Source organism: Bison bison, unplaced genomic scaffold, assembly GCF_000754665.1.
Source record: "Bison bison bison isolate TAMUID 2011002044 unplaced genomic scaffold, Bison_UMD1.0 scf7180017864251, whole genome shotgun sequence".
Taxonomy (NCBI): domain Eukaryota; kingdom Metazoa; phylum Chordata; class Mammalia; order Artiodactyla; family Bovidae; genus Bison; species Bison bison.
In genome coordinates this window covers 431,614-458,600 of record NW_011494823.1, presented here as the reverse complement: position 1 = coordinate 458,600, position 26,987 = coordinate 431,614, and the positions used below count along the sequence as shown (strand labels likewise).

Sequence of the window (26,987 nt, the reverse complement as noted above, 5' to 3'; positions counted from 1 at the left end):
CTGGATGCCATGATCTTACTTTTCTGAATGTTGAGTTTTAAGCCAGCTCTTTCACTCTCCTCTTTTACTTTCATCAAGAGGCTCTTTAGTTCCTCTTCACTTTCTGCCGTAAGGGTGGTGTCATCTGCATATCTGAGGTTATTGATATTTCTCCTGGCAATCTTGATTACAACTTGAGCTTCATCCAGCCCCACATTTAGCATTATGTACTCTGCATGTAATTTAAATAAGCAAGGTAACAGTATACAGCCTTGACGTACTCCTTTCCCAATTTGGAACCAGTCTGTTGTTCCATGTCCGGTTCTAACTGTTGCTTCTTGACCTGCATACACGTTTCTCAGGAGGCAGGTAAGGTGGTCTGGTATTCCCATCTCTTTCAGAATTTTCCAGTTTGTTGTGATTGACACAGTCATAGGCTTTAGCATTGTCAATGAAACAGAAGTAGGTATTTTTCTGGAATTCCCTTGCTTTTTCTATGATCCAGTGGATATTGGCAATTTGATCTCTGGTTCCTCTGCCTTGTCTAAATCCAGTTTGTACATCTGGGAATTCTTGGTTCATGTACTATTGAAGCCTAGCTTGGAAGATTTTGAGCATTACCTTGCTAGCATGTGAAATGAGTGCAGTTGTGTGGCAGTTTGAGCATTCTTTGGCATTGCCCTTCTTTGGAACTGGAATAAAAACTGACCTTTTCCAGTCCTCTGGCCACTGCTGAATTTTCCAAATTTGCTGGAATATTGAGTGAAGCACTTTCACAGCATCAACTTTTTAGGATTTGAAATAGCTCAGCTGGAATTCCATTACCTCTACTAGCTTTTTCGTACAGTACTTCCGAAGGCCTTTGACTTCACACTTCAGGATGTCTGACTCTAGGTGAGTGATCACATTATCCTGGTTATCTGAGTCATTAAGACACTGTTTTGTATAGTTCTTCTGTGTATTCTTTCCATCTCCTCTTAATATCTTCTGCTTCTGTTAGGTCCATACCATTTCTGTCCTTTATTGTACCCATCTCTACATGAAATGTTCCCTTGGTATCTAATTTTCCTGAAGAAATCTCTAGTCTTTTTCGTCACATCCTCCACTGTTTTTGAGAGCACCCTTAGGTTTGAACTTCTCCATGCTCTGTTACAAATGAGTTCAGTTTCTCTGGAAAGAGGCTAGTGAGCTATCTAAGACCTGTTTTTATCCTCAGGCAGCTCTGGAACTCTGGGGGTAGGGTCATGGCAGTCTTTTCTATGTATGTTACCCCTGCTCTGTAAGCTGACAGCACTCAGTGAAGTCAAGTGTGGGAGAGTGGGCAAGCAGCCTGAGGTGCCCTCGGCTTGCTTTCCCCAGTGGTGGAGCCACTGTCTTACAAGCCAGAGTGGTCACGAGCCTAATATTCTCAGAGGCTTTTTGCCCAAGATAGAGCCATGGATTGGGGGCTAGGCAAAAGGGAGTAGCCACCTCTTGACTGCAGTGGCCTGTGACTTAGCAGCAGGTACCAGGGAGCAGGATGAGATAAGCTGAAGTCCTTCTACTCCTCAGAAGAAAGCCCTCCAACTAGGAGCTGGAGAAGGAGGAAACACTGTGCCCTTGACTATGGCAGTCTGGAGAGGAGTCCTTGCTTCACATGTAGGGAGGGATGACGAGGAACAGGTCTTAGTTTAAATATTAGAGATTTCCCCTGTCTTACTAAATGTATTCTTGAATAGATGTTTTTCGTTTAGTCTTGGGACTGTCACCAGAGCCTTTCATTGGTTGGTTTTATTTATTTATTTTTGAAAAATCATTTTCACCAGTTTCATTGTCAGCAGAACTCCTTATGCTTTCTTGTCAGAAATCAATCTCTTGAATGGTTTTTGTAATTTGCTTATTTTAAATTGAGGTATAATTGACATATAACATATTATTAGTTTGAGGTGTATAACATAATGATTGATATATGCATGTATTATGAAATGACCCCAATAAGTTTAATTAACATCCATTACCACACAAAGAGGAGAGTGAAAAAGTTGCCTTAAAGCTCAACATTCAGAAAACTAAGATCATGGCATCCAGTCCCATCACTTCATGACAAATAGGGAAACAGTGGAAATAGTGGCTGACTTTATTTTTCTGGGCTCCAAAATCACTGCAGATGGTAATTGCAGCCATGAAATTAAAAGACGCTTACTCCTTGGAAGGAAAGTTATGACCAACCTAGACAGCATATTAAAAAGCAGAGACATTACTTTGCCAACAAAGGTCCATCTAGTCAAGGCTATGGTTTTTCCAGTGGTCATGTTTGAATGTGAGAGTTGGACTGTGAAGAAAGCTGAGTGCCGAAGAATTGATGCTTTTGAACTGTGGTGTTAGAGAAGACTCTTGAGAGTCCCTTGGACTGCAAGGAGATCCAACCAGTCCATCCTAAAGGAGATCAGCCCTAGGTGTTCATTGGAAGGACTGATGTTGAAGCTGAAACTCCAATACTTTGGCCACCTGATGTGAAGAGCTGCCTCATTTGAAAAGACCCTGATGGTGGGAAAGATTGAGGGCAGGAGGAGAAGGGGAAAACAGAGGATGAGATGGTTGGATGGCATCACCGACTTGATGGACATGTGTTTGGGTGGACTCCGGGAGTTGGTGATGGACAGGGAGGCCTGGCATGCTGCAGTTCATGGGACACGACTGAGTGACTGAACTGAACTAACTGAACTGAACTACACAATTGGCTTCCCAGGTGGCTCAGTGGTAAAGAGTCTGCCTGCCAGTATAGGAGATACAGAAGATGCAGGTTCCATCCCTGGGTTGGGAAGATCCCCTGGAGGAGAAAATAGCAACTACTCTAGTATTGTTGCCTGAAAAATTCCATACAGAGAGGAGCCTGGTTGGCTACAATCCATGTGGTTGCAAAATGTTGGACATAACTGAGCAGTTGAGCACACCACACAGTTTGTTTTGTTTTGATTTGGTGATGTTAGGGCCAAAATCTTGGCTTTCTGTGCCCTCTGAAGCCGAATAAAAAAATACGAAGACAGAGTTTGGAGGAATTAGAAAGGTGGCTTTAATCCTCAGCCAGCAGAGGGTGGAGGAGCCTGATAGGCTGCAGTCCAGGGGGTCGCTAAGAGTCAGACACGACTGAGCGGTTCACTTTCACTTTTCACTTTGATGCATTGGAGAAGGAAGTGGCAACCCACTCCAGTGTTCTTACCTGGAGAATCCCAGGGACAGGGGAGCCTGATGGGCTGCCGTCTGTTGGGTCGCACAGTCGGATACTATTGAAGCGACTTAGCAGCAGCAGCAGAGGGCGACACAACAGCCTCATGCCTCAAGACCTGAACTTCCACCTCTATGAGGAGTCTAAGAGCTTATATAAGATGAGGGCTTGCAGTCAGGAGTCAATGATGAGGAACAAAGGTGTAAGGATCTTGTATTCTTCCTCTTGCATTGTTTCTAAAAACAATGATAGGGTGGCATCAGGTAACCCAGTAATTGAATCTGGCAGTTTGGTAGCCCTGTGGCCTTCTTTCTGTAGTGCAAAAAGAGAAAAACTATGAGGGGTGGTCTATGAAGCGAGTGCTATAAAGGTGAGCACCAGATTCAGGATGTAATTCACAGAGAGTCAAAGGATAATAGGTGCAAAATGTAGCTCATGTCGAGTTAGGGGGCAGAAAAGCAATCTTAGTTACAGACTAGAGATTAGGATTGATGCTTTTGAATTGCAGTGCTGGAGAAGACTCTTGAGAGTCCCTTGGACAGCAAGGAGATCAAACCAATCAATCCTAAAGGAAATCAACCCTGAATATTCATTGGAAGGACTGATGCGAAAACTCCAGTCCTTTGGCCACCTGATGTGAAGAGCAGACATTGGTAAAGACCTTGATGCTGGGAAAGATTGAGGGCAAGAGAAGAAGGGGCTGACAGAGGATGAGATGGTTGTATGGCATCACTGACTCAATGGACATGAGTTTGAGCAAACTCCAGGAAATAGTGAAGTACCGGGAAGCCTGGCATGCTGCAGTCCACGGGGTCGCAAATAGTCAGACACGACTGAGTGACTGAACAACAACAGATTAGGAACAGTTAAAGTAAAAAGTAGGAATGATCAGGCCTGCTGACTGTTCTCTTTATCTTCTTTGTTCTCAGGAAAGGGAAAGAAAAAACTTAATTCCTCTTTTTTCCTATTTACTGCAACAATGAGAGGAATGGTTTTAAAAGCATGGGAGTTATCTTCTTTATGTACCTTAAGCATTGTTGTAATTCATTAATGAGATAATTCTAGAAATCATTTTTCCCCTACAGCTTTATAGTTTATGATTTATTATAATAAGAATTTGTTTATACAGTAGTAATACTTTTTTTTCTATTGAATCCTTGCTATGTATTAGGCAACTCACAATTTTCCCATAATTAATCTTCACAACAACCCTAGAAGGTATATATACTAATATTATCTTTATTTTATGAATGGAAAGCTGAGTCATAAAGATCATTAAGTAATTTGACTAATTATGCCTAGATGTTATTATTTTAATTTCTTTGTTGGGTATAAGTATTTTATAATTATTTAAGGCTATTAAATAAATATATTTGTTTGCTACCTCATATCTTAACCTAAATCACCATCCAAAAAAGTAATAAAAATTTTAGTTGTCTATTGAAATACATTGTATTCCATGAATTATTTCAGTGAAGTTTAGTGGGGAAAAAGTGTTACCAAAATTTTCCTTCCTTAGTTAACAGCTGTTAGGACTTAAATTTGTTGTTAGCATGAGAGATTTCTTTTAAATGGACATCTGAAATTTGGAAAGTCAATGTAACAGTAACATTTAAATAAATTGGAAAAATGTATGAAAAATATAACATCACCACCCTAATATTTTAATTTTATTTTTATATATTGTTTTCAAATTCTTGTCCACATGTGTATTTTATGTAGGTTCAATAACAGCATATTCTTTACTTTTGACAAAGTGAGCTATTTAAATACTTTAAAATAAGTTTAAAAATAAAAGGTTCAAAAAGAAAATGTTCTTGCTTTTTGTAATCTTAAGAGGTTAGAAAAATCTTGATAGAGTAGAGAATATATAAAAGCTACATTAACTTTTATTTTTGTCTTCTAATCCTTTCATCCCAAGTATTTGCATAGAACACAGATTGTCTGTGGAAGTTAAGATCAATGGCTAATTTGGTTTGAAAGCTCTCATATGATGTAATCATAGACAAAAATCATTTTTTATTAACAACTTGTTAAATAGTTTTTGTATTTTAATTATATTCCTGAATCAAAGAAATTTGGAAAGATAGGAGTTTGAGGGATAAAAGTTAAAAGAGTATTATTTATCAATATGAAAGAAAGCTTCTTTAGTCAAGACTCAGTAAATGTGTATAACTGCTGCCCTCTTGGGTTGATATAAACCACGTTATTAAAAAATAATTTGTATTGAGATTTATCTTTCTTCTTTCAAAGGTGTTAAAATCATCACACAACAAGTTCAACCAAGTAAAATCTTACCCAAACCAGTGACAGCAACTCTGCCTACCAGTAGCAATTCCCCTATTATGGTGGTTAGCAGTAATGGTGCAATTATGACAACTAAACTGGTAACCACTCCTACTGGTAAGTTATCTTGAGCATCAGTCCATTCATTCATCATACTCACTGAGTAATTTCTCTGACCCAGTAATTTGCTTGACATTGGGAATATAGAAATTCAGGAAACAGTTCTTTAAAGAGGCCTCTCTTGACTCTTCCCTCCTCCCAACTCGAATTAGCTCTCTGCTGTTGTCATGGTCCTCTTCTTTTCCTTTGTAACACATACTACAGTTTCTAATTACTTAGGTACTTTTTTGTCAATTGTTTGATGTTAATTACTTTATTAGCTCATGAGCTCCATGCGGATAAAGGACTGTATCTGTGTTATTCACCATATGTATGTAGAGCTGATCTGTAAGTAGGTGTTCAGTCAGGATTTGTTGAGTGAATGAAAACGCAGTCCCAGCCCAAGAGAATCTCACCCTGATGAGGCTGAGAATTGTTGTTACATTATTGTATGGTAAGTGTTAGTCTGACTGAGAGAAGCATTGGATGCCATTTTACCCAGGTATGAGAGTATCCAGACTGTGGCCCAAGGAAGTGAAATAGTACCATCCTTTGTGACTTTGACCAGTTTAATTCCTCTCAGTCTTTTCTGTTGTCTATTTCTATGTGATCATAATACCTTTACCAAATCTGGTATGTTAAGTCCCCAGGAGAGTGCTTTACTAGCCATTACTATAATAGCCATTACTATAAATTAATGTTAGAATTAGTATTATCCATTGGTGTTATTTTAAATTGGTGTAACTCTTGCCAGACTCTTTGAAGAGGGCCAAATTTAGATGATGAGATGAGATTGTTGGCTGCATCACTGTCTCAATGGACGTGAGTTTGTGCAAACTCCAGGAGATAGTGAAGGACAGGGAAACCTGGCATACTGTAGTCCATGGGGTCGCAAAGAGTCGGACATGACTTAACAACCCAACAACAACAATTTAGATGATAGAATCTGAAGAGTGTAAAATGATTCCTTTCTCAAGTTTATAAGCTATCACCTATTGGCCATTATGTAAAAGTGTGTATAAACATTACCCTTAGTCTCCCTTAAGCTTTAATGTCTCCATTTTCAGAAACAAAACAGAGACTTATGTTAAGCAACATCACATGGCCACATAGTCTATAAAAGACAGGACTGGAATTTGAATCCAGGTCTGTTTGACTCCCAAAACTTTTTTTAAAAAGGTTGTGATAAAATATAGATAACATGAAATTTATCATTTTCCCCATTTCTAAGTGTACAGTTCATTGGCATTAAGTACATTAACGTTGTTTTGCAGCCATTACAACCATCTAGCTTCAAAACATTTTTGTTTTCCCAAACTGAAACTGCCCATTAAACAATAACTCTCCATTCCCACCTGCTTCCAATCCCTGACAACCGCCATTCTGCAATACTTCATCTTCTTGCAAAGCCTATGTTTTAAAAACAGTTTTTCTTTTATTGAATCTATCATTCTTCACCCAAAACTTTTCTCCATTTTGTACAAAGATGTGATTCCTCATGTTAGGGAAAGGTAGTGAAAAATAATGTATCCTTATATATCTATGTTAGAATAAATGTTTCTGCAAATTTTAAAACAAAAGCTAACGTTGAAATATTTTCCAGTTATAATTAATTCAAGCTGTGTATCTTCATAGCATATTTATTTTGTACTAGATTTATTTTTCTGATTTAGATGTATGTTTGTAATCAGTTTAATTCTACTTAATGTTCCTCCGCTTCTTCCTTTTTTTGGGTAGTGATTGTATTTTAAAATAGTAAATACTAACTGGATAAAACCAATTTTAGGGGGGTTTTGAAAATGATTATTACAGTAACTTCTGAACCTAATTATGAAAAAAATGTTTTCAGTTGAAGAAAGTGTTACCTGAATTATCTTCTTTCTCCTCAAAACTAACTGTTCTTAGGAACAGTTTTAGAAACTTAGGAATAGTGTTTCTGAGTTACCAGATGTGTGAGATGCTACAATAGGCTAATCTGGTTAATTTTTAGTTCCTGTTTGGGGGAAAGAAAAAGTCCTAAAAATAGTGGGTACGAGTGTAAAATCTTTTTGAGAGATATGAAGAAAAATATTCTAACAGGTCAGTTAAAGTTGAGGAAATATGTAAATAGTGAATTTTCTCAGTAAAAAAATATTCCTGGCAACTCTTGGCAGCTACAACTTTAATCTCTAGTAAAATGATGGAATAACTCTCTAATGATGGAAATATATTTAGAGGGTAGCAGAGTACAAAACAGTAAAAGTTTATAAAATTTTAGGCAAACAATATACTGCCTTATTTGCTGAGTGCTGACGTTGGATTTGGCACTGAGAGCATAAAACAGATGCGGAGACCTTGAAATCTATAACAGAAATATCTAAAATGCTCTGGCAGGAAAGATGATTAAATTTAAGTTTCTTTTGGCACCAAGCTAGTGGAAGAAGGGTAGTGGAAGAAGGGAACAGAGTTAGTTATGCTTTTCTTGGGGTTAGTAATTTGATGCAACACATCACAAAATTTTATGTGTAAAGTTAATTCAAATTGAGTTGGCTGTAGTTCTTGCTATGTGCATTGAAAACTGGCTGTAAATTGTTATTTAATGGCTTGACACCTTGAAATTCCATTTTCAAGTTAAAGCAATGTAGATTACATTGAATTACAGTTAAACTGTATAAATTGTCATTCTTCTAAAAGTGATGACAAGTTTTTTTCTTGGCTTTTCCCTTTTTATAGGCACACAGGCAACCTATACTCGGCCAACAGTGAGCCCATCTATAGGTCGGATGGCTGCAACCCCTGGAGCTGCAACCTACGTGAAAACTACCAGTGGTAGCATTATTACAGTAGTACCCAAATCATTAGCTACCTTGGGGGGCAAGATAATTAGCAGTAATATAGTTTCTGGTAGGTATATCTGAAATATGTTAAAGGTATAGGTGACCAATAAGAGGAAAAAACATTTCACTGTCAAGGGATACTGTTTTGATCTCAGTTTTCTGCTTAGAAATCTAGAACTTGGTTTTTAGCCCTTATGTCTAGTGATTAAGTATAGTTTTTTAGTTCCAGTATAAAATCTTTACATGTTAAGCTTTTGAGAGTTTAAAAATAGAAAGAACATTTAGTTGCTTTTAATCAGAATGGGAGGATTATAGTTTACATTTGCATAGAGATGTTTCATTTATAAAATATTGTCCCATCTATCAATTCATTTCTACCTCAAAACTCTGAAATAGTTGGTATCATCTCCAGTTTATAGGTATAGATGTATTGTACATTTCAAGAGATGAACGTGACCTGTCCAAAGCCACATAAACTAGGCAGTGAAAGAACTAGTATTTATTTGTCTAAATATGTTTGTGGGATCATAATCTCAATTACTGACTAGTATTTATTTGTCTACATATGTTTGCAGGATCATAATCTCATAGTTTCAATTACTAATGTTACTTTAGCTTATTAAAAATAAAAATACTTGAATATTTTTATTTGTTTTTCACCATTTATAAGGGCTTTTTACTTTTTAAAAATATTTAACTCAGATAATGAAAGCTAATATTTATTGGTATTTTAGAACCTTACCTGGTTTTTAATGGCTCATTTATTCCTGCAATATTTGAGTTGTATATCCTGAAGTGGAATGTTAACATGGTGTCTATTTTCATCGAATATTGTTTTTTAATTAAAATGATGTGAATAATCTCTGACCAGGCAAGCCCTGTGGACTTTTACTGTCTACCATTTTTGTAGACTAGCTGTATTTTGTATGCCCCCAGTGAATTGTTCTGACATTTTAAAGTGAAGGAATTGAAGTTCCTGGCAGTAATATGATGTTGCTGATAACTCAAGGAGTGAAAAAAAACAAGGCAGGTCGTGGTATTGGCATAAAGCTCTATATTTAAAGCTGCTAACTTTGGCTCTACTCTTTAAGTGTAAGTGAGAAACTTTGATGTTTGCCAAACTAAGGAGGGTGAAACCAGTAGGGAAAGAATCATACTTCAGCTTTTAAGAGGATATTTTAAATAACACAGTTAAAACTAGATTGTAATTTATTACCTGACAATATCTTTAAATAGTATAGAGCACACACTTAAACTTTATTTTTCAAAAAGTAATCATGTTTTTTTATTAGTGTATAACTTTTTATGACCATAGGGTATTTCTTTATTTAGGTATAAGTTCTTAATACCATATAGCTTGAAGGAATGTCATGAAGCCTCTTGTTTTCAAACCTTATTTATGATTTAGCTGCTTTGTGTGAGGTTAGAGCAGTATACACAAGCACATTTTCCTAGAAGCAAAGAGGCAGTGAGGTATATACCCTACACTTGTAAACATACCTTTGTTCTAAAATATAAAGTAACTGGTGGTTAGTTGCTATTTCAAGTGTATAGATACATAGAGGAAGAGCTCTTAAACTTTTTCAGCACTGTAGGGTATAATGGGCTCACAGCTGAAATAGCTGTATTCATTGCGTGGGGCTCGTTTTGCCTCTACCTCTGCTTCACTATTTGACACTTTCATTCTAAAGAACTTCTCTCATTTCTGAGTACTTTAAACTAATCCTTATGTTACGTGTCAGTGTTTCTTATTATATTCTCGTTCCATGATACTGGGGTTATTGGTCAGTTTTTAAATTCTCAATCCCTGTCTTTTCACAGTAAACCAATAAGCCAGGTTGAATGAATTTAGACAGTTTTCTACCTTAATCTGTGATCCGATGCTGGATGCTAGAGTCAATGCCCTCACCACCCCCACAACAAAAAAGAAATGCTTTTCTTAAAATACACTCATACATCTGGCTTTGAGAATGGAAGGCTTTTTAAAAAAAAAAAAAACTTTTATGTTTATTGTGGGGAATTTAGAAAATACAGAAAGGTATACAAAGAAAACTAAAAACCTATAATTTTTGCCATCTAGGGAAATAATCTGTGTATATTTCTGTTTATTCCTTTTTCTATTTAGATTTCTGTATAAATGTTTTGTGCATATATGTATATTTTAAAAATTAAATATAGATCTATATAATCAGTTTTAATCTTTTTTCATATAATAATATCATTTTCTCATTCCATTAAATGTATTTTGATACCTCACACCCCAGATTAATGACTATACAATATTCTCTCCTATAATGCACCATAATTTAACTGTTTATTCATTGCTGAATGTTTTAGGTTACCTAACAATTTTTTTCTCATTGATAATCCTATGAAGAATATTATTATACATAAATTATTATATGAAATTCTTATTTCCTTTGTATAATGTCCTGGAAGGCAAATTCATGCTTCCAAAGTACTTTCCAGAAAGGTCAAGTTTTTATTTTTATTAGAATAAGCAGTTAAGTTGAAGGCATGACTGTTTTTGCAGTTAGTCATTTATGCAGTCAGATATTTACTTATATGTGTGTGTGTATATATAGAAATATCAGATACGTAAGTCTGTTGGTGAGCTTTGTTGAAAGTTGGTTGAAAAATCGTGTCTGTTTTATGCAGAAGATGGATCCTTTAGAGGTAAACTCATTATCTTGAATCTAAGGACTTTATGAGAACCTGTGACAATGGCAGGACTTGATTTTGATTCCCCTTATCTTTAGTACAATGTCCAGGCAAGGGGCTAGTGTTTGTATATATTTGTTCATTCGTTACATTCATTTGTTCATTCGTTATATTCATTTGTTCATTCTTTGAGCAGAGTAACATATAAAAAATTACCCCCAAAACCAAAATTGCCAGAGTGATTTAAGAATCAGTGAATAATAAAGTCTAGGCCAATTAATTTGTGTTCTTTACGCCTGCGTTCCATAAGGCTCAAAGTTTTACAGGCATCTTATTTTTGAATAAGAATCTCTGGAATGCATCAGTGTCATAGCCTATGATCCAAATGTGATTCACAGTTACTTGCACCTATTGTATGTTGACTCTATAAGTAAGGACTGTATGTCTAGGTGAGTTCTCTAATATGCTATGAGCTAGATGTGGGGTTGGGTGCTGTGATACACAGTGATGTACACAAGGGATATTCTGTGCCCTACAGAATGCTAAACAGGTGAACTTCATACATTGTCTTGTAACATGAGAACTATAGGCTGAATGCTATGAAAGTATAGAGGAAGACTTTTTTTAAAATGAGTAATACTTCTTACTTCAATATAATAGATATCACCTGAGATACAAAAATATACTATTAGAATTTTAAATTTTTACAATTTGATAGTTCTAGTTATAAATCGTATTCTATCTTAATATAATACTGTACTTGCTTTTCCTTATGTTATGCCCTTTTCTTCAGTTTTCTAACACACCGCCTCCCATTTTGTTAAGCTAGTGAACTTGGTTTGCAGCTGTCTCACAAATTGACACACCTGTAATAGAAAGGATTTGATATTTTCATAGTTATAAAGATAATTCATTTGTTAAGTAAGTTTTGTCAAAAATGTGACCCTTATACTTTGCTATAAAGTTAAAGCTTGGTTTACATTTCCTTGAGCTAGTATTTAATGCTTACTTTCTAAAAACATTTTTTATTAACCAAATATTTGATGAGGGAGCATTGTCAGAGAAGGCATCATAGTTAATCACATGAGGAATTGGAGTTAATAAGAGTTAAAGTTGATATAAGTAAATAATAGGCAGCTTGGTTTTTGTGGCTTTTAACAGCTTACTATTCACAGACCACAGATAAAGGAAAAAATATTTGTGAAACTGGCCCATGGACAAAAGTGCTTTTTTATGTAACCTGAGCATGTTACCTCGGACTGATAGAGGCATTAGATGATGGCAAGTGTATTATATTGTAACAAGATTGCCAAAAATTGATACATAACTAGAACATTCTTATTCTTATCAATCTTATTTCCGAAACTATAGTAGAGAATGCTAAGGTTTCCCAGTAGAAAATAATAAAATTTTAATTTTTCTTCTCAAGAGTATATTAATCAGTCATGTATTTAATGTGTATCCATTCTGTGCTTAGTCATTTGATAAATGATATGCAAGCCTGTAGAGGAAAACTATGACTTGCCTGTTTGCATAGCCAGAGGAAATTATAGGTATAAAGGGTGCATTGGGTCTAGTATGCTCAAGGACTGATGTGGAAATCAGCACACTGAAGAAGAGATATATATTGGGTAATCCTGAAAATTAAAGTCTGATGGAACCTGGAGGGCTAAGCTGAAGAGTTTGGTCTTTGTGTGGTAGATAATAGGAAGCCATAATAAAAGAAAATACTCGTTAAACTATAGAGATTATGGTGTACATTGTGCAGTGGGAACAAATAAGATCAAATTATAAAGGATTTTGAAACCGAAGAAGGCAAGTTGAAACGAAATGCAGTGAGGATTTGAAAGGCTTTTGACCAGTTTCACATGTTGTTGGTTCGTGGCATGATGAAATGAGGTGGTGTTTTGTTTTGTTTTGTTTTAAGAATGTTTGCTATGGCAGGATACATCAGAGCTATTTGCATGACAGAGAAGCTTGAAATAGGGAGAAGATACCGGAAAGCAAGAGAGATGTCGGCCTATCTGTTGAGCTGACATTGATAACATTTTGAAAGAAGACATTTGTTATGACAAATTTAGTTCATTTGTATACTCACTGAATGATAACTTGAGTAATTGCAATACAGTGTGTGCTAAACACTGAGGAGTCAGTGGTATAAAAAAATATGGTTGGAGCTAAGGGGCTGTTATTTTGTTAGAGGATGCAGAGTGAAGACAAGGCAAGAATCAAAGATTTGCACCAGGATTTCCAATTTGAACAATTAGAAGAATATAGGGTATGAATATGATAGGAAGATAAATTTGATAGAAGAGAAACATATTGTGGAAGTATGTGCGGGAGAGGGTAAGATACTAATATGTTTGGATTGGTAGATATAGATCTATTATATAGAACTTAATGATTGAAAATATAAATTTATATATTTAAGTATATAAATTAGGGTTTCATCCTCAGACTTTTCAGAGTGTTGGAAATTATAAGAGTATGTGTTTCATCTGACTTGGTCTGGGACTAGTGTTTATTTTCTTTTTTGTTCTCATAAAAATAAATGACATTTCTTTTTCATAAATTTTCTCTACAATTTAGTGTTATATGAGAATTTTGATATACATTTATCCTTTTTTATATTCTTTTTTTGAAGCGTTTTCCTGTCATACTAGTCACACAGGTAATACTATTGAGTTTGGGAGAAATGTTTGTCATAAAATAGTCTAATTTGTTCCAGTGAACTAGTCAGAAGAAAAATATCGATAGGGAAGCAGATTGTGATATATTTAGATTCTGAGTTTGTTATGTAGGTCTTCAGATTCCAAAAAGATGAATGCTGTAAGAATCGATTCTTAATATTCTTTCATTCTAGGACAACTTGTAATTTATTATTCCAAGGCCTTCATTTTCATCCTCATGACAGCTTTGACATCATCTGGGGTGACACTGACTACATGTATTTAATTGTGTACAACATGAATAGAAATAACCAAATATCACTAGTCCTTAACTCAGGCCTCCTTTTCTCCCCCCTTCTCTAAGGAACGACTACCAAAATCACTACAATCCCCATGACTTCCAAGCCCAATGTGATTGTTGTGCAAAAGACTACAGGAAAAGGAACGACCATTCAAGGCCTCCCGGGCAAAAACGTTGTCACAACGTTGCTAAATGCTGGAGTAAGTAAGAGCTTAAACTACAGACTGAGCAGTCCACTGAGGATTTTAAAGACCAGCTATATAAATATTTGTCTAAGGACTTTAGAACCCACAATGGATAGAATGGCTTGATTTACTCCTGCTGTGATGTAAAAAACACCACCTATTGATGCCATTTTTTACAGTAATTTCTAAAACATGTTGCTCATGACTATGTTGCTTATGACCATGATTTCAGTCTTAGCTTGGTTCAGATGGAAGATTTTACCAGCTTAACTCAGAGGGAACTCTGTCAGTGGACAGTTTTACTGCTGCTTATGGCCAGTAGATACCAGTCTCGTATTGGACATAGGCTAGGCAAAGAGAAGTATTTGCCGCTAAGACTAAATTAATGATAAGGATTTGTTACTTTCACTTTTACTTCTTGAGCTAGTGGGGAAAAAATCAAGTAAATTAGAGATGCATTTATAGTTCTGAAGGCAATTGTTACGAGGTTAAGAGATTTGAAGTTAGCCAAACCTAGGCTTTGTCTCTGAGTGTCATAGGTGTTTGGCTAACTTATTCCACTTCTCTCATCCATAATTTCCTCATTTGTACATTGGTGATCTCTACCAGTGAGTTTGTTGAGTTATGAGTAACTAACTGGTAACTGTTTTAAAAGTGCTTAAAACAGTACCTGGCCCATAAGTCCTCAATAAATTGTTTCTTCTTACTGTTATTATTCTTTGTACTTAACTATAGAGGTTTGGTAGTATCTCTACTTTGCTAGAAAAAAGAATACTATGCTTCATTGTAGTTGATCTCTAGTGGCTTCCTTGGCATCATAGTCTTTACAGTGCTGGTGGGTGTCTAGTATTAGATATTTTCATCATGTAGGAAAGTATAGATTATTCCCAGCCTCAGTTCACATAGTAAGCCAAAAATAAAGTCAGAATTAGAATATAGATTTTCAGAAATTACATGGTTTGTAATTTCATGGAACTTGATATTAAAAGAGAGGGGTACCATGTACTCTAGGTCCTATGGTCATATAGATATAAAAATAGTATATGTGAGTACTAGCTGCCATATATATCTAATAGCAAAAAGTTTGATGCAAGAAATGATAGTCAAACAAGAAGATCAGGGTATAAGACCATCCTCTTCACCACATAGGTACATGCACCTATACTCGTAACTTGCTTACCTGTGCATGTACACACACACACACACCTGTGCATGTATGCACACACACACCAAAAGAGCTTTTTCAGAAAAGCCTGCTAGTCTGTTTTGAATGGGTCTTTATAATTTTACTTGGACAGGGCCCATTGAGCTTCTTAATAAAAGGGCACGCCCACTTGCAAGCTGGCAGCTCTTGGCAAATGATTATAGAGCTCTTTCCAGAGATGCTGCCGTGAAGGGTGTGTTATGTATTAAAATAAGTAATCGCACGGTTGGCAGACACTCCATGTTTTCCTTAGATTATTGCAGCAGATATTTAAACTTGTGAAGTTTGTAATCATTTAACCTAAATTTACAGAGTAATTACCTTTTTGCCAGTTCACCTAGGTGTTTTGTTTTTACTGGCTGCTAAATTTCAGTGGCTGCACATTTAGGTGATGGTGACTGAAAAGAAAAACTGATAAGGTGAAAAAATTTTAGATATTTTCCTTTTTAATTTTATGGATTTTAATTTTTAAAAAATTTTAGTACTTTAGTAAAATGACTGAATTTAATTTGTTAAGCTCAAGTATTGACTCCATAAATGATCAGAAAATAGTACTTAAGAATAAAGCAGATGAAAATGTAGAAAATGGTGAAAAGTTAATGGGCTTAAACTATCTAGTTAGTAGACTAAAGTGATATTAGTAACATGCTAATGTGGGAAATGTCCCAAGTTTTTTCTTTGTATTTTCCAGTGTAACCTCAGAAAAAATGTTAATATTGCTGCTGATTACATTTCTTGCCCACACCATTTCACATAGACATTCTGCTATATAGCCTTATAACTTCATATTTGGGAAACTTAATTTATTTTGTATGTGAACATTTAGCTATTGGTAGAATGCACACTAATTTTTTTATTACACATATGTTTATTTCATATAAACTGTCACATAAAGATGAATATTGAGGGAGCACGACCTGTAGTTCCAACACTTAGAGATAACAGTATATACTCTCTAAATTTTGACTCTTTTAGTATATATATTCTGTGAATGACAGAGAATACTAAGTATTCTTAAAGAAGGTAATTTTTAAAATTCACTCACCAAGAAATATTTACTGCCTTCTTTGGACAGAAGGTTGGTCACATGACTTCTAAGATCATTTCAACTAGGTCTAACATTTTTGATCACCTGGAAGCTTATACTTTGTTGCACAATTTGCAACCCTTTCCCCATCATCCTGGTAAAACTTTTCTATGATTTTTCAGTAAAAGGACTTTTTTTTCCCATTTAAATGTATATAAATCTCATGTATTTACTGACTTCAATTTAGGGAGAAAAGACTATTCAGACGGTGCCAACAGGAGCAAAGCCAGCTATTATCACTGCTACAAGACCCATCACCAAAATGATTGTAACTCAGCCAAAAGGTATAGGTTCCACAGTTCAACCAGCAGCTAAAATCATCCCAACAAAAATTGTATATGGGCAGCAAGGGAAAACACAGGTATGCTAAGATATGGTGATTTTTCTTGACTCTGGTATATTTCAAATTCCTAAAATTCCAAGGTAGAAATCTGAACAAAAAGATGAGTAACATTGAAAGAACCAGATTATTAAAAGTTATGATTGAGTGTTTATAACCGTCTGTTTTCAAAACCTGTGTTTCTCTTTTCAGTACTTAAAAAAAATTAAATATTTGTATCATGTCATGAGCAAAAATTAGAGAATAGAATCCCCTTGGAGTAAAATTTGCTGAAGGTGTATGTTGTTATTTGAGAAGTAGATGGTTGACAGAGGATAGTAGTTATTCATAATCTGTCAAAGAATATTTTTGTGTAAGCTTATATGACCTTTGAAAGCACTTGAGATATTTACTTATAAATTTTATTTCCTTGAAACCTAAACAATGGAGAAAGTAAAGATATGTTCATTTTTCAACCAGTAAATGATAAGGGAGCTTTTCTAGAAATTTACCTGGGAAATTGAGGCTCAGGATTTAATCTTGTGTTGGTGGGCTACTGTTTATTTTTCAGGTACTTTACTTTCTTGAGAATATCAAAGAAATGATGTCAGCTTTGGTTGAAAAATGCCATTTTTAGAATTTTTGTAAAAGATAATTTATCTATAATAGTTTGCCTTTAGAGTCAGTTCCCTCAATATTATAGCCAAATAGTTTATATATCAAAACCATTAGTTTTGTGATTTTTCTAATAAGGTCAAATTGCTTTAAATTTCAGTGGCAACAGTTACATTTGCTCCATCATCTTTGTCATAACCCATGTTTTCATTCTTGAATTTTTGGAAATGGGTGACTTAATAGAGCCTGAAAGATTTAGATTCATATAAATGGAGAAGTAAAAAATAATTGTGGTGAAGTAACATTTTCATTCCATGTACCCCATTGAAGTTAACTCCTGGAGTCCACACTTTGAATTGAATGGTTCAGTGTGAAACTTTCTTCCCGTTTCACTTGTTCTACTGTCTGTGTGGTTTTGACCTTTGCCAAGGTTGATTTGTCACATGTTCCTTATTGACTATAGTAGTTGTCTAAATTGTGGCTCAGCAGTAAAGAGTCTGCCTGCAATGCAGGAGATGCAGGAGATGCAGGTTCAGTCCCTGGGTGGGGAAGATCCCCTGGAGGAGGGAATGGCAACCCACTCCAGTATTGTTACCTGGAGATTCCCATGGAGAGAGGAGCCTGATGGGCTAGAGTCCATAGGGTTGCAAAGAGTCGGAAATGACTGAGCATGCACGCACACCCAGTTGTCTAAATTAGTGTTCCTTTGGAGATTTCTTAAAAGATGACTTGGGTCCTAAGCAAGATTACTTTGTGCAGGTGTGTTAATTAGGAATTTCATTTGGTTGCTAAAAAGAAACCTGAAGAACAGGGGCTTAAACAAATTAGGGTTTTATTTTTATTATGTTGATAAATATTTAGAGGAAGGAAATCCTGGACTGTTATTGTGACTCAAAAATTCTCCTGGGAGATCTGAGGAAATCTTTCCTCTTATGCTGACTATGTATAGTATACATAAATACTTAAATTCTATCACACACACACACACACACAGGGGAAATCTTTCCTCTTATGCTGACTATGTATAGTATACACAAATACTTAAATTCTATCTCTCTCACACACACACACACTTCCCCTGGGAATCTAGGCTCCTTGTGTCTTTCTGTTCTGCCGTCCTTAGCTTGTAGCTATCATTCTTCTATATAACTGCAGATTGTAAAATGATTCCTGAAGTCATTTTAGGCAAGAAAAAACAGAGCAAAGGCTCTTGTCAGGATTGTAGCTGTTGTAGCATGAACTGTATATGTGGCCTGGTATAATTGATTCATAGATTGAATTTGTCTGTGATGATCAGTGCTGTGCCCAAAGTATAATAAATGGACAGAGTACTGTTTTCCACGTCAGGAAAATATTTGTTTTATTATGATCTAGAAGTTAAACATATTTTAAATGCTCAAAAATTTATACTGGTTGTATTTCCACTTGTCTTCTAGGTTCTTATTAAACCCAAACCAGTGACGTTTCAGGCCACAGTTGTTAGTGAACAAACAAGGCAGCTGGTCACAGAAACATTACAACAAGCCTCCAGGGTGGCAGAGGCTGGTAATTCATCTATTCAAGAAGGAAAGGAAGAACCACAGAGTTACACAGATAGTAGTTCCTCTTCTACAGAGTCCTCCCAAAGTTCCCAAGGTAAGACCCATTTTACTTCTGATTTATATAATTATTGCTGAGATAATGCCCTAGTTCTAAAATAGTTGAATCTAAGGATCTCAAACAAACATGTATACTTTGACTTGTCATTTCTTTTGATTTTATTGTCTTTTGTTTGATGTGAGCAGACATTTTGTTTTTGGTAAGGCTTACCATTCTTTCTTGCCTGGCATATGTTCATCAAATAATTCATAAACTAGGTGATGATTTGGGGAGATAGATATTATCAAACTGGGTAGAGCTGTGATTCCTTTTGTTTGCTTTGAGTAAGTAGAAGTGTGCAAGAAAGTGAGTGTACCTTTTGAAATGATTTTTGCTGAACCTTGAGAAAGGATCATGGTGGCCAGAGATAGGCCTATAAATGGGCTATATGTGGGTGTTCATACATTGCAGTTTGCATGGAATAAGTCTTAGTTTATTTCTGTTCTAGAATAATAATAGCACTCTCTTTCACTCTCATAGGTGTTCCAGTTTAGATGATAATTGTGTGGTTGTCCTAATTATAAGGAAGGTGATATGAAGCCAGGCTCCATAGTAGGGAAACTAGTTATAGTTAGTGCTATTTTAATTATGTTGTTCTAGGGAGTCACTTATTGAAATAAACTCAATGATCATAAGCTTTGAGATTTTCTACAAATCTAGTACCTGTGTCTGTCAGTTACCTTAACCACCCATATTGATCGTAAACTTTGAGACTTTGTACAAATCTAGACCCTGATGCTGGGAAAGATTGAGGACAAGAGGAGAAGGGGGCAACAGAGGATGAGATGGTTGGATGGCATCACTGACTAAATGGATATGAGTTTGAGCAAACTCAGGGAGATAGTGAAGGACAGGGAGGCCTGGCGTGCTGCAGTTCATGGAGTTGCAAAGAGCTGGACATGACTGAGCAACTGCACAACAACAACAGATCTAGTACCCGTGTGTGTGTCAGTTACCGTCACCACCCAGGTAGTATATTTATGCCTGTACTTAGAAGCTCTGATATATTGAAACAGAACTGTTTATCTTTCTTTGATCATTCCTCACTCACTCTGTTTCCTCTCCTCATCGTCCACATTATTCTCTCTGGAATGCTTTCTTAGCACCTTCACTTTTTCAATACAGTTTCTTCATATTGTACAGGCATTATTATTTTAACTCTTTGGTGGAATCATCCCAGATTAGTCTTACTAATGGTTCATATTGCTAATTATTCCATTAATTCAATTTGAACATTTATCTTTAAAGTTATACTATGTAGTAAGCTTTATGAGAAAGCTTCATGAAGGAGGTAGCATTTGAAATGGTCTTTGGAAACTCATTGATAAAAAAATAAATTAAAATATTGATTTTAGCAAACAGTATGGCTCTCATTTTAGAAAATGGATAATTTTCTTCAGCGTATTATTAGTAATAGTAATATTTTCTGAATCAATTTACTAAGGTTTAATTTATCATTCTATATTGGTTATGAATCAGTTTATGTCTAGTTACAGTGGGGTGATACTTACTCTATTTCTTTTAGACTTACTGATTTGATGTGTATAGATTCTATTCTTAAACTAACAAGATTCTTTTTTCCTCTTTTATTTTTAAGTCTGTACTTATTTGAATAATTCCAGCTGTTTTTTCCTTTGAGAAATATTTTCATAAAAGACAGGTAAAATGTTTAGGTTATGAATTGGTGCTGAAATGGGAACCTGAACAGTAAACTATATACACAAGCTCAGGTTACCTTTGAAATTGCTGTTTTTTCCCTAAGGGAGCTGTAAGCCAGTCATTACTTCCCTAACATGCCATTTCATTAGGGAGCCTTTAGTTTTCATTCTAAGAAAAGGATAAAAGTTTGACTGTTTTTGGAAGTGATTGAGTATAAATTTCTTGCTCTTTGATCTGTTATTATATGTGGCATCATTTATTTTTATTTTTGTTATTTATCTCTCATTGCATATTACTTCTTTTTAAAATATTTTATAATACAGAAAAAAATCACCAAAGAGGAATATCTAATATAGTTAACTATAAAGCCAGTTTAAAAAAATATTTATTTATTTGCTTTTTATTTGGCTGTGCTAGGTCTTAATTGTGTCCTGCAGAATATTCGTTGTGCTGCACAACTCTTTAGTTGTGGCACAAGGCTCCAGAGTATGTGGGCTCAGTAGTTGTGACATTCCCTGACCAGAGATCAAACCCATGTCCCCTGCCTTGCAAGGTGGTTTCTTAACTACTGGGCCACCAGGGAGGTCCCTAAAGCCAATTTTTATAATCTTCATTTACTCCTCTCCCCATTTCACTGTATAGTTTCTTAGTACATTCTCCAAAGACAAGGGACTATATATGCTGTGGGAATGTATATGCTGTGTTATAAGAAAGGGATAAAGGTTTTGTTAAGTCTAAGACTCAAGTTTGGTTTTCATACCTACTGGGAATATAAGCACTATATAACAGCCCATTTTTTCCTTTATATTGTTTTTGTAGTTTTTAGCCCACCTCTGTTTAGTACTTTTAATGTAATTTCAAATTTATAAAAAGTTACAGGAATAAAAAGAACTTCTGTGTATAGTCTTTTACTATATTCACCACTTATTTATATTTTGCCCTATTTACTTTGTTGTTGATTCTCTTTCTGTGCCGCCCCCTGTGTGTTTATAATTTTTGAAATTTTTAACCATTTGAGAACAAGTTGTAGATGTCATGCCTTTTATCTCTAAATACTTATATGTTTGTTGGCTTATATTTCTTAAGGGTTAGTCTCTTCATAACTAAAATACAGTTATCAAAATCACGATTTAAAGTTTTAGTTCTATGATCTACAGTCCATTCAGATGTCATCAACTGTCCAATCATGTAATCCTTTGTAGTTTTGCCAGTACAGCAACGTACCCCCACCACCAGTCCACAGTCCACATCAGTATTATGCATTATATTTAGTTGCTTTGTCTAATGTTTCTCATTTGATTCAGCATGAATTCCACAGATGTAGTGTATTCTTAGCTTTATCTTATCAGAAGGCACTGATGTCAGTTTGTCCCAATAATGATGATGTTATGTTAATGTTGATCTCTTGGTTAATGCCTCCCCCCCGCCTTTTTTTTTTTTTTTTTGCATTATGAAATTACCATATGTCCCTTTGAGATTAATGGTAATATATGGGGAGATGGTTTGAAACTATATAAATATCATATCCCTCATCTTTATCTGCTAGTTTTAGCATCCAGTGATAATTTTCTAAAGTCTATTATTTGTTACCTAGTTGATAGTTGGCATTCTACTGTAAGAATAGATCGACTTTTCTTGACTTCATATCCTTTTTCTAGTGACTTCCTTTATACAAGTCTTAGAATAAAGATGTCTTTTTATGCCAAAGGTTTCCTTGATTCTACTTGTGGTTTCTAAACTTTTCCCACCATTCCCTGCCTGAAAGGAGAAGCAGTTTAGGCCTTATACATTATTTCTGAACTGTCTTCTCACAGGCTAGAATAGCGACCTTCATCTTCACCTTGTTATGGCACTTTCCTTAATCACCCTGGGAGGGTTCATTACTCCTTCTATACTAGGCTTCCAAAATTGCTTTGTACTACCAGCTAGTTTATCATTGATCATTTTATTTTGTACTTTTTTTGTTTGTTTAATATAATTATTTTCTTTTCCACTAGGCTACTAACTTCTTAGAGGCAAGCATCGTACTCATCTCTGTATATTCAGTATTTAGTGAAGAGGTTAACTAGCTCTAAGTAGACACTCAGTAAAAGTTTCTCTGAATGAACAAACAAAACAGCAACTGTAACAGCAACTGTGGCACAGGGTCAAGCTTCAGCCTTATAAATTCATTTTTGTTTCCTGAGTCCAAAACATTTTTTCCTTTCTGGGGTTTCTCCTAACCTAGTGGGTTAAGTGCTGTACACCTGAAGTATTTTTACATACTGATAGACAGCTAGATGACCAACTAATAGTTCAGGGTCATACTTACCTAGGTCGCTAAATGAAAATTGGGCCACATACCTTCCACAGCTCTTCAGCTTTCCTTCCTATTTGGATCTTCTTTTTTTCTCTTTTTCACTTGGGAACAAGGTTATTTGGCTTATTGGGTTCCATATTTTTTTTTAAAGAGAGAAAAAAACGTTAAAAGCAAAACTTTGTTTCCAAAAAAGGTTTTAAGTAGACTAGAATACAAGATTATGTGAAGTAAAATGGAAGAGAAAAAGGAGACAAAACCAAAGGTAGTGATTTAAGATGGAACATGAATGAAGCAAATATGAAAATGCATCCTATAAAGACATTGTTTTAAGTAACTTTTTTTCTAGGATGATTTTTCCAGAAGCTTCATGATCTCAGCAGGTTATGGTGAGGGTAAGGAATGAATGAAGGTTAAGCAAAACATACCAATACTTATTGCAGAACTTTTCAGAGTCATTATGTGGTGATATATATTGTGAAAGATGAAGAATGGCGTATATAATATAAAATGCCCCCCAACTTTTTTGAGCATGGAACCCTTCTTTTGCAAAATGTTCATTGGAACATTTGGGGGAAAGCTGTGTAAGCAGTTAAATACTGTGACGGCCTTGTTTTTTATGACAGTATTTCAGAGGGAAGATACCTATTACATCATGGAAAAGATACAGACATCTTGGGTTTAGTATAGAATAGATGGATTAGGTGCGTGCAGCATCTGGGAGTCATTTTTATGAAGAACAGTAGGTGGAAACAGGACATTTATGGAAAAGAGAAGATGAAGATTGGGTTGGGTTGTGGGGGACATAGGAACTGTTGTCAGTTATCTTAAGGAATGTGACATAGAAGAGGGAAAAGAATTGGTCTTTGATAGGTACATGGGCAGAACTAGAACTGTTGAGAAGCAATCAGAAGACCTGTTTCCACTCCATACAAGAAAAATTTCTAATTGTCATAACTGTGCAAAGATGGAAGGAAATTACCTTGGAAAACAGTGAGTTCTTTAGTGCTAGATTCCTGGACTGGTGGTGATATTTTGAAGATTTTAACATAAGATCGATGATAGTATTAAACATACTTTTAGATTTTATTTTTTCTAGCTGAGAGGTCCCATGTGAAAGTTGAAAGTAGCTCAGTCGTGTCTGACTCTTTGCGACCCCATGGACTAATACATAGTCCGTGGAATTCTCCAGGCCAGAATACTGGAATGGGTAGCCATTCCCTTCTCCAGGGGATCTTTCCAACCCAGGGATCAAACGTAGGTCACCCACATTGCAGGTGGATTCTTTCAGCTGCAGGGAAGCTACCAGGGAAGCCTGAGAGGTCTTACCGCTGCTGCTGCTGCTGCTGCTGCTAAGTCGCTTCAGTTGTGTCCGACTCTGTGCGACCCCAGAGACAGCAGCCCACCAGGCTCCCCCGTCCCTGGGATTCTCCAGACAAGAACACCGGAGTGGGTTGCCATTTCCTTCTCCAATGCATGAAAGTGAAAAGTGAAAGTGAAGTCACTCAGTCGTGTCCGACTCTTAGCGACCTCATAGACTGCAGCCTACCAGGCTCCTCCGTCCATGGGATTTTCCAGGCAAGAATACTGGAGTGGGGTGCCATTGCCTTCTCCAGAGAGGTCTTACAATTCTATGCAAATGTGATAGAAGCTTTTTATAGTAAAGACATATGAGACTTTCTTCCATAGAGATGCCTGAATTTGCCTTTGGATATAACAGTATAATGTGTATCTCTAGTACATAACATACAGTATATGCCCGATAAATACTTGTTAAATGACCTATGGGGAAAGATATCTGAGGGTCAGTAGGCCACCATCCCCAAGAGAGGTAGGGAAGTCTGGATGGATGCACACTGCATAATCAAATGGAACTGTTGTATCAGGCTCCTGCTGTCTCAGTCATTACACTCTGACCTCAGCGTCAGATTTGGTAGGCAGTAGATTTAGCTAGTCTAAGCTAGAGGAAAATCACTCAAGGAATGTTTTTGATGCTTAGGTTCACACCCATTCTGTGTCACAGCCATTGTGGTTGCTGCATTGACGCTTTGTATGGTCAGCTGCACTTTTTGTGTATGGGCAAAAAGAGAAAAACCAGTCTCCCCAGTCCCTATGGGATGATGTTATGTGGGCTGATGTGTCTGATTAGGTGCTCCTTGTAGAAATGTGTTTTCTTTTTCAGTCTTGTGTTACCTTATCTCTCTACCAATGCAGTTTTTGCTTTCTTCTGGGTAGTTAATATGTGTATTTTACAGAGTTGGGTTGCAAAGTCATTCTTTGCCTATAGGTCCTTGTACCTAACCAAGGGGTACTTATAGCATCATGAGAGATTCTTAAAATTGAGAACTAAGTTTATATAAAATGAATGATTCCCTAATATAATCAGTTTTCTTTAAGTTTAATTTCTTATATATGCTCTTAGAATTAGTAAAGAAAAACTGCTGTAGGCCTCACATAGCTTTTGATATTACTACATGATATTGTTCTTCAATCATCTAGATTTTTTTTGAAAGTTTAATGGAAATTGTACATCCCTGGTGTGGCATATAGTCTACCTAGAGTTTAGAGGATAAGGTAGGGAGCAGAAATACAGTTTTGTTTTTATGGTAAATAAAAATTCCAGATATTTTGTATATTGATTTTGTTTTGGGGGGAAGATAGGTTTTTTGGTTTTGTTTTGTTTTTGAAGAGTCATTCCTGCTGCTTCAACCTTTTTGAACAACTTTGTGGTTTTCAAAAATATAAAATTCATAGAAGGGTGAACTTAAGTTGTACTTATTCTTGGTTTTGGGGCTGCATGAATTACTTTCTGTGATACTTGCACTGACCATTCCAACTCATAGTAGTCTTTTTCTTTCTATTATATAATTGCCCTAATCATTTGACTTTATCTCAGGATACAAAGCTACACACACACACACACACACACACGTTTTATGTCTCCTCCATTAGAATCTAAACTTGGGAGTAGGAGTCATGCTTTTATAGCCTATGTAATTTCTTTGTGGTATCTTGGACCAAGGAGTTTAAGAACTTAACAATAGTGTAGTATACTACACTTATACTACTTATTCCATCTACTTATTCTGTAGATGGAAAACTCAAATAATTTGTTGTTTGATTTTATGTGTCTAATATTTACATGCATACTTACATAGCATGAATATAATAAGCCTTAAGTTAGTTAGGGCTATAATTTATTTTGAAACTAACAAAAAGGCTTAGAATTGAGAAATTTTCAGGCCACAACCAGAACAACAACAACAAAAATAAAACATTTCTATTGTCCTTCATAGTTTATAAAGCTCTTTTACATATATTATTTCATTATATCCTCAGAAATCCTGTGAGGTAGAGAGGTAATTTTAGTGTTGCCATTTTAGAAATAATGATACTAAGACCCAAAGAATCAACTTGCTGGTAATTGCTAGAGCTGGGACTGTAACCTAAGACTTTGAATTCTGAATGTTATATGTGTCCTATTATATCATGCTGCTTCTAGATCATTTATCCATGTTTCTTGTCAGTGGCCAGGATTTCCTTTCAGTAATTCCAGTAAGTGTTAACTGAATGCTCAGGTTGTAATACAGAACACATTTTTAGGTGCACTGGGGAAAATAAGACTCATACCGCCTTTCGTTCTTACGGTGCGTGGACGTGCAGCCACCTACAGAAACGCACACCTACTTATCAGAGCAGCTACAACATTGAATTGTGATTTGTCTCTTGACATGTCTGTCTCTCCAACCAGATTGTGTGCTTCTTGAGCATCCTTTGATTATTCTGTGAGCTCTTTTATATCCAGTGCCAAATGTAGACTGGCACATAGGTGCCCAGTCTGTTGAATGAATGAATGAATGAATAAGTGAATATAGACATGAAAGACATTATGCCCTCTGGGAGCTTACAGTCTTTTTGGGGAGATAAAGCATGAAGTTTGTAGTAAAACAAAGATTTTTTAAAAAGAA

The 26,987-nt window shown here is 35.7% G+C and overlaps 1 protein-coding gene across 10 annotated transcripts in view; it reads left to right on the top strand.

Moving 5' to 3' along the window:
- Positions 1-26,987, top strand: part of LOC104994089 (chromosome unknown open reading frame, human C11orf30) — an 81,385-nt gene that overhangs the window by 38,586 nt on the left and 15,812 nt on the right. For 9 of the 10 annotated variants that reach the window (XM_010847547.1, XM_010847543.1, XM_010847546.1 and 6 more), the window contains 5 exons: positions 5,438-5,587; positions 8,282-8,452; positions 14,080-14,216; positions 16,680-16,853; positions 18,863-19,061. In XM_010847547.1, coding sequence (XP_010845849.1) covers positions 5,438-5,587; positions 8,282-8,452; positions 14,080-14,216; positions 16,680-16,853; positions 18,863-19,061 — 831 coding nt within the window. The remainder of the gene's footprint in view (positions 1-5,437; positions 5,588-8,281; positions 8,453-14,079; positions 14,217-16,679; positions 16,854-18,862; positions 19,062-26,987) is intronic. The other variant, XM_010847549.1, reaches the window with a different exon arrangement.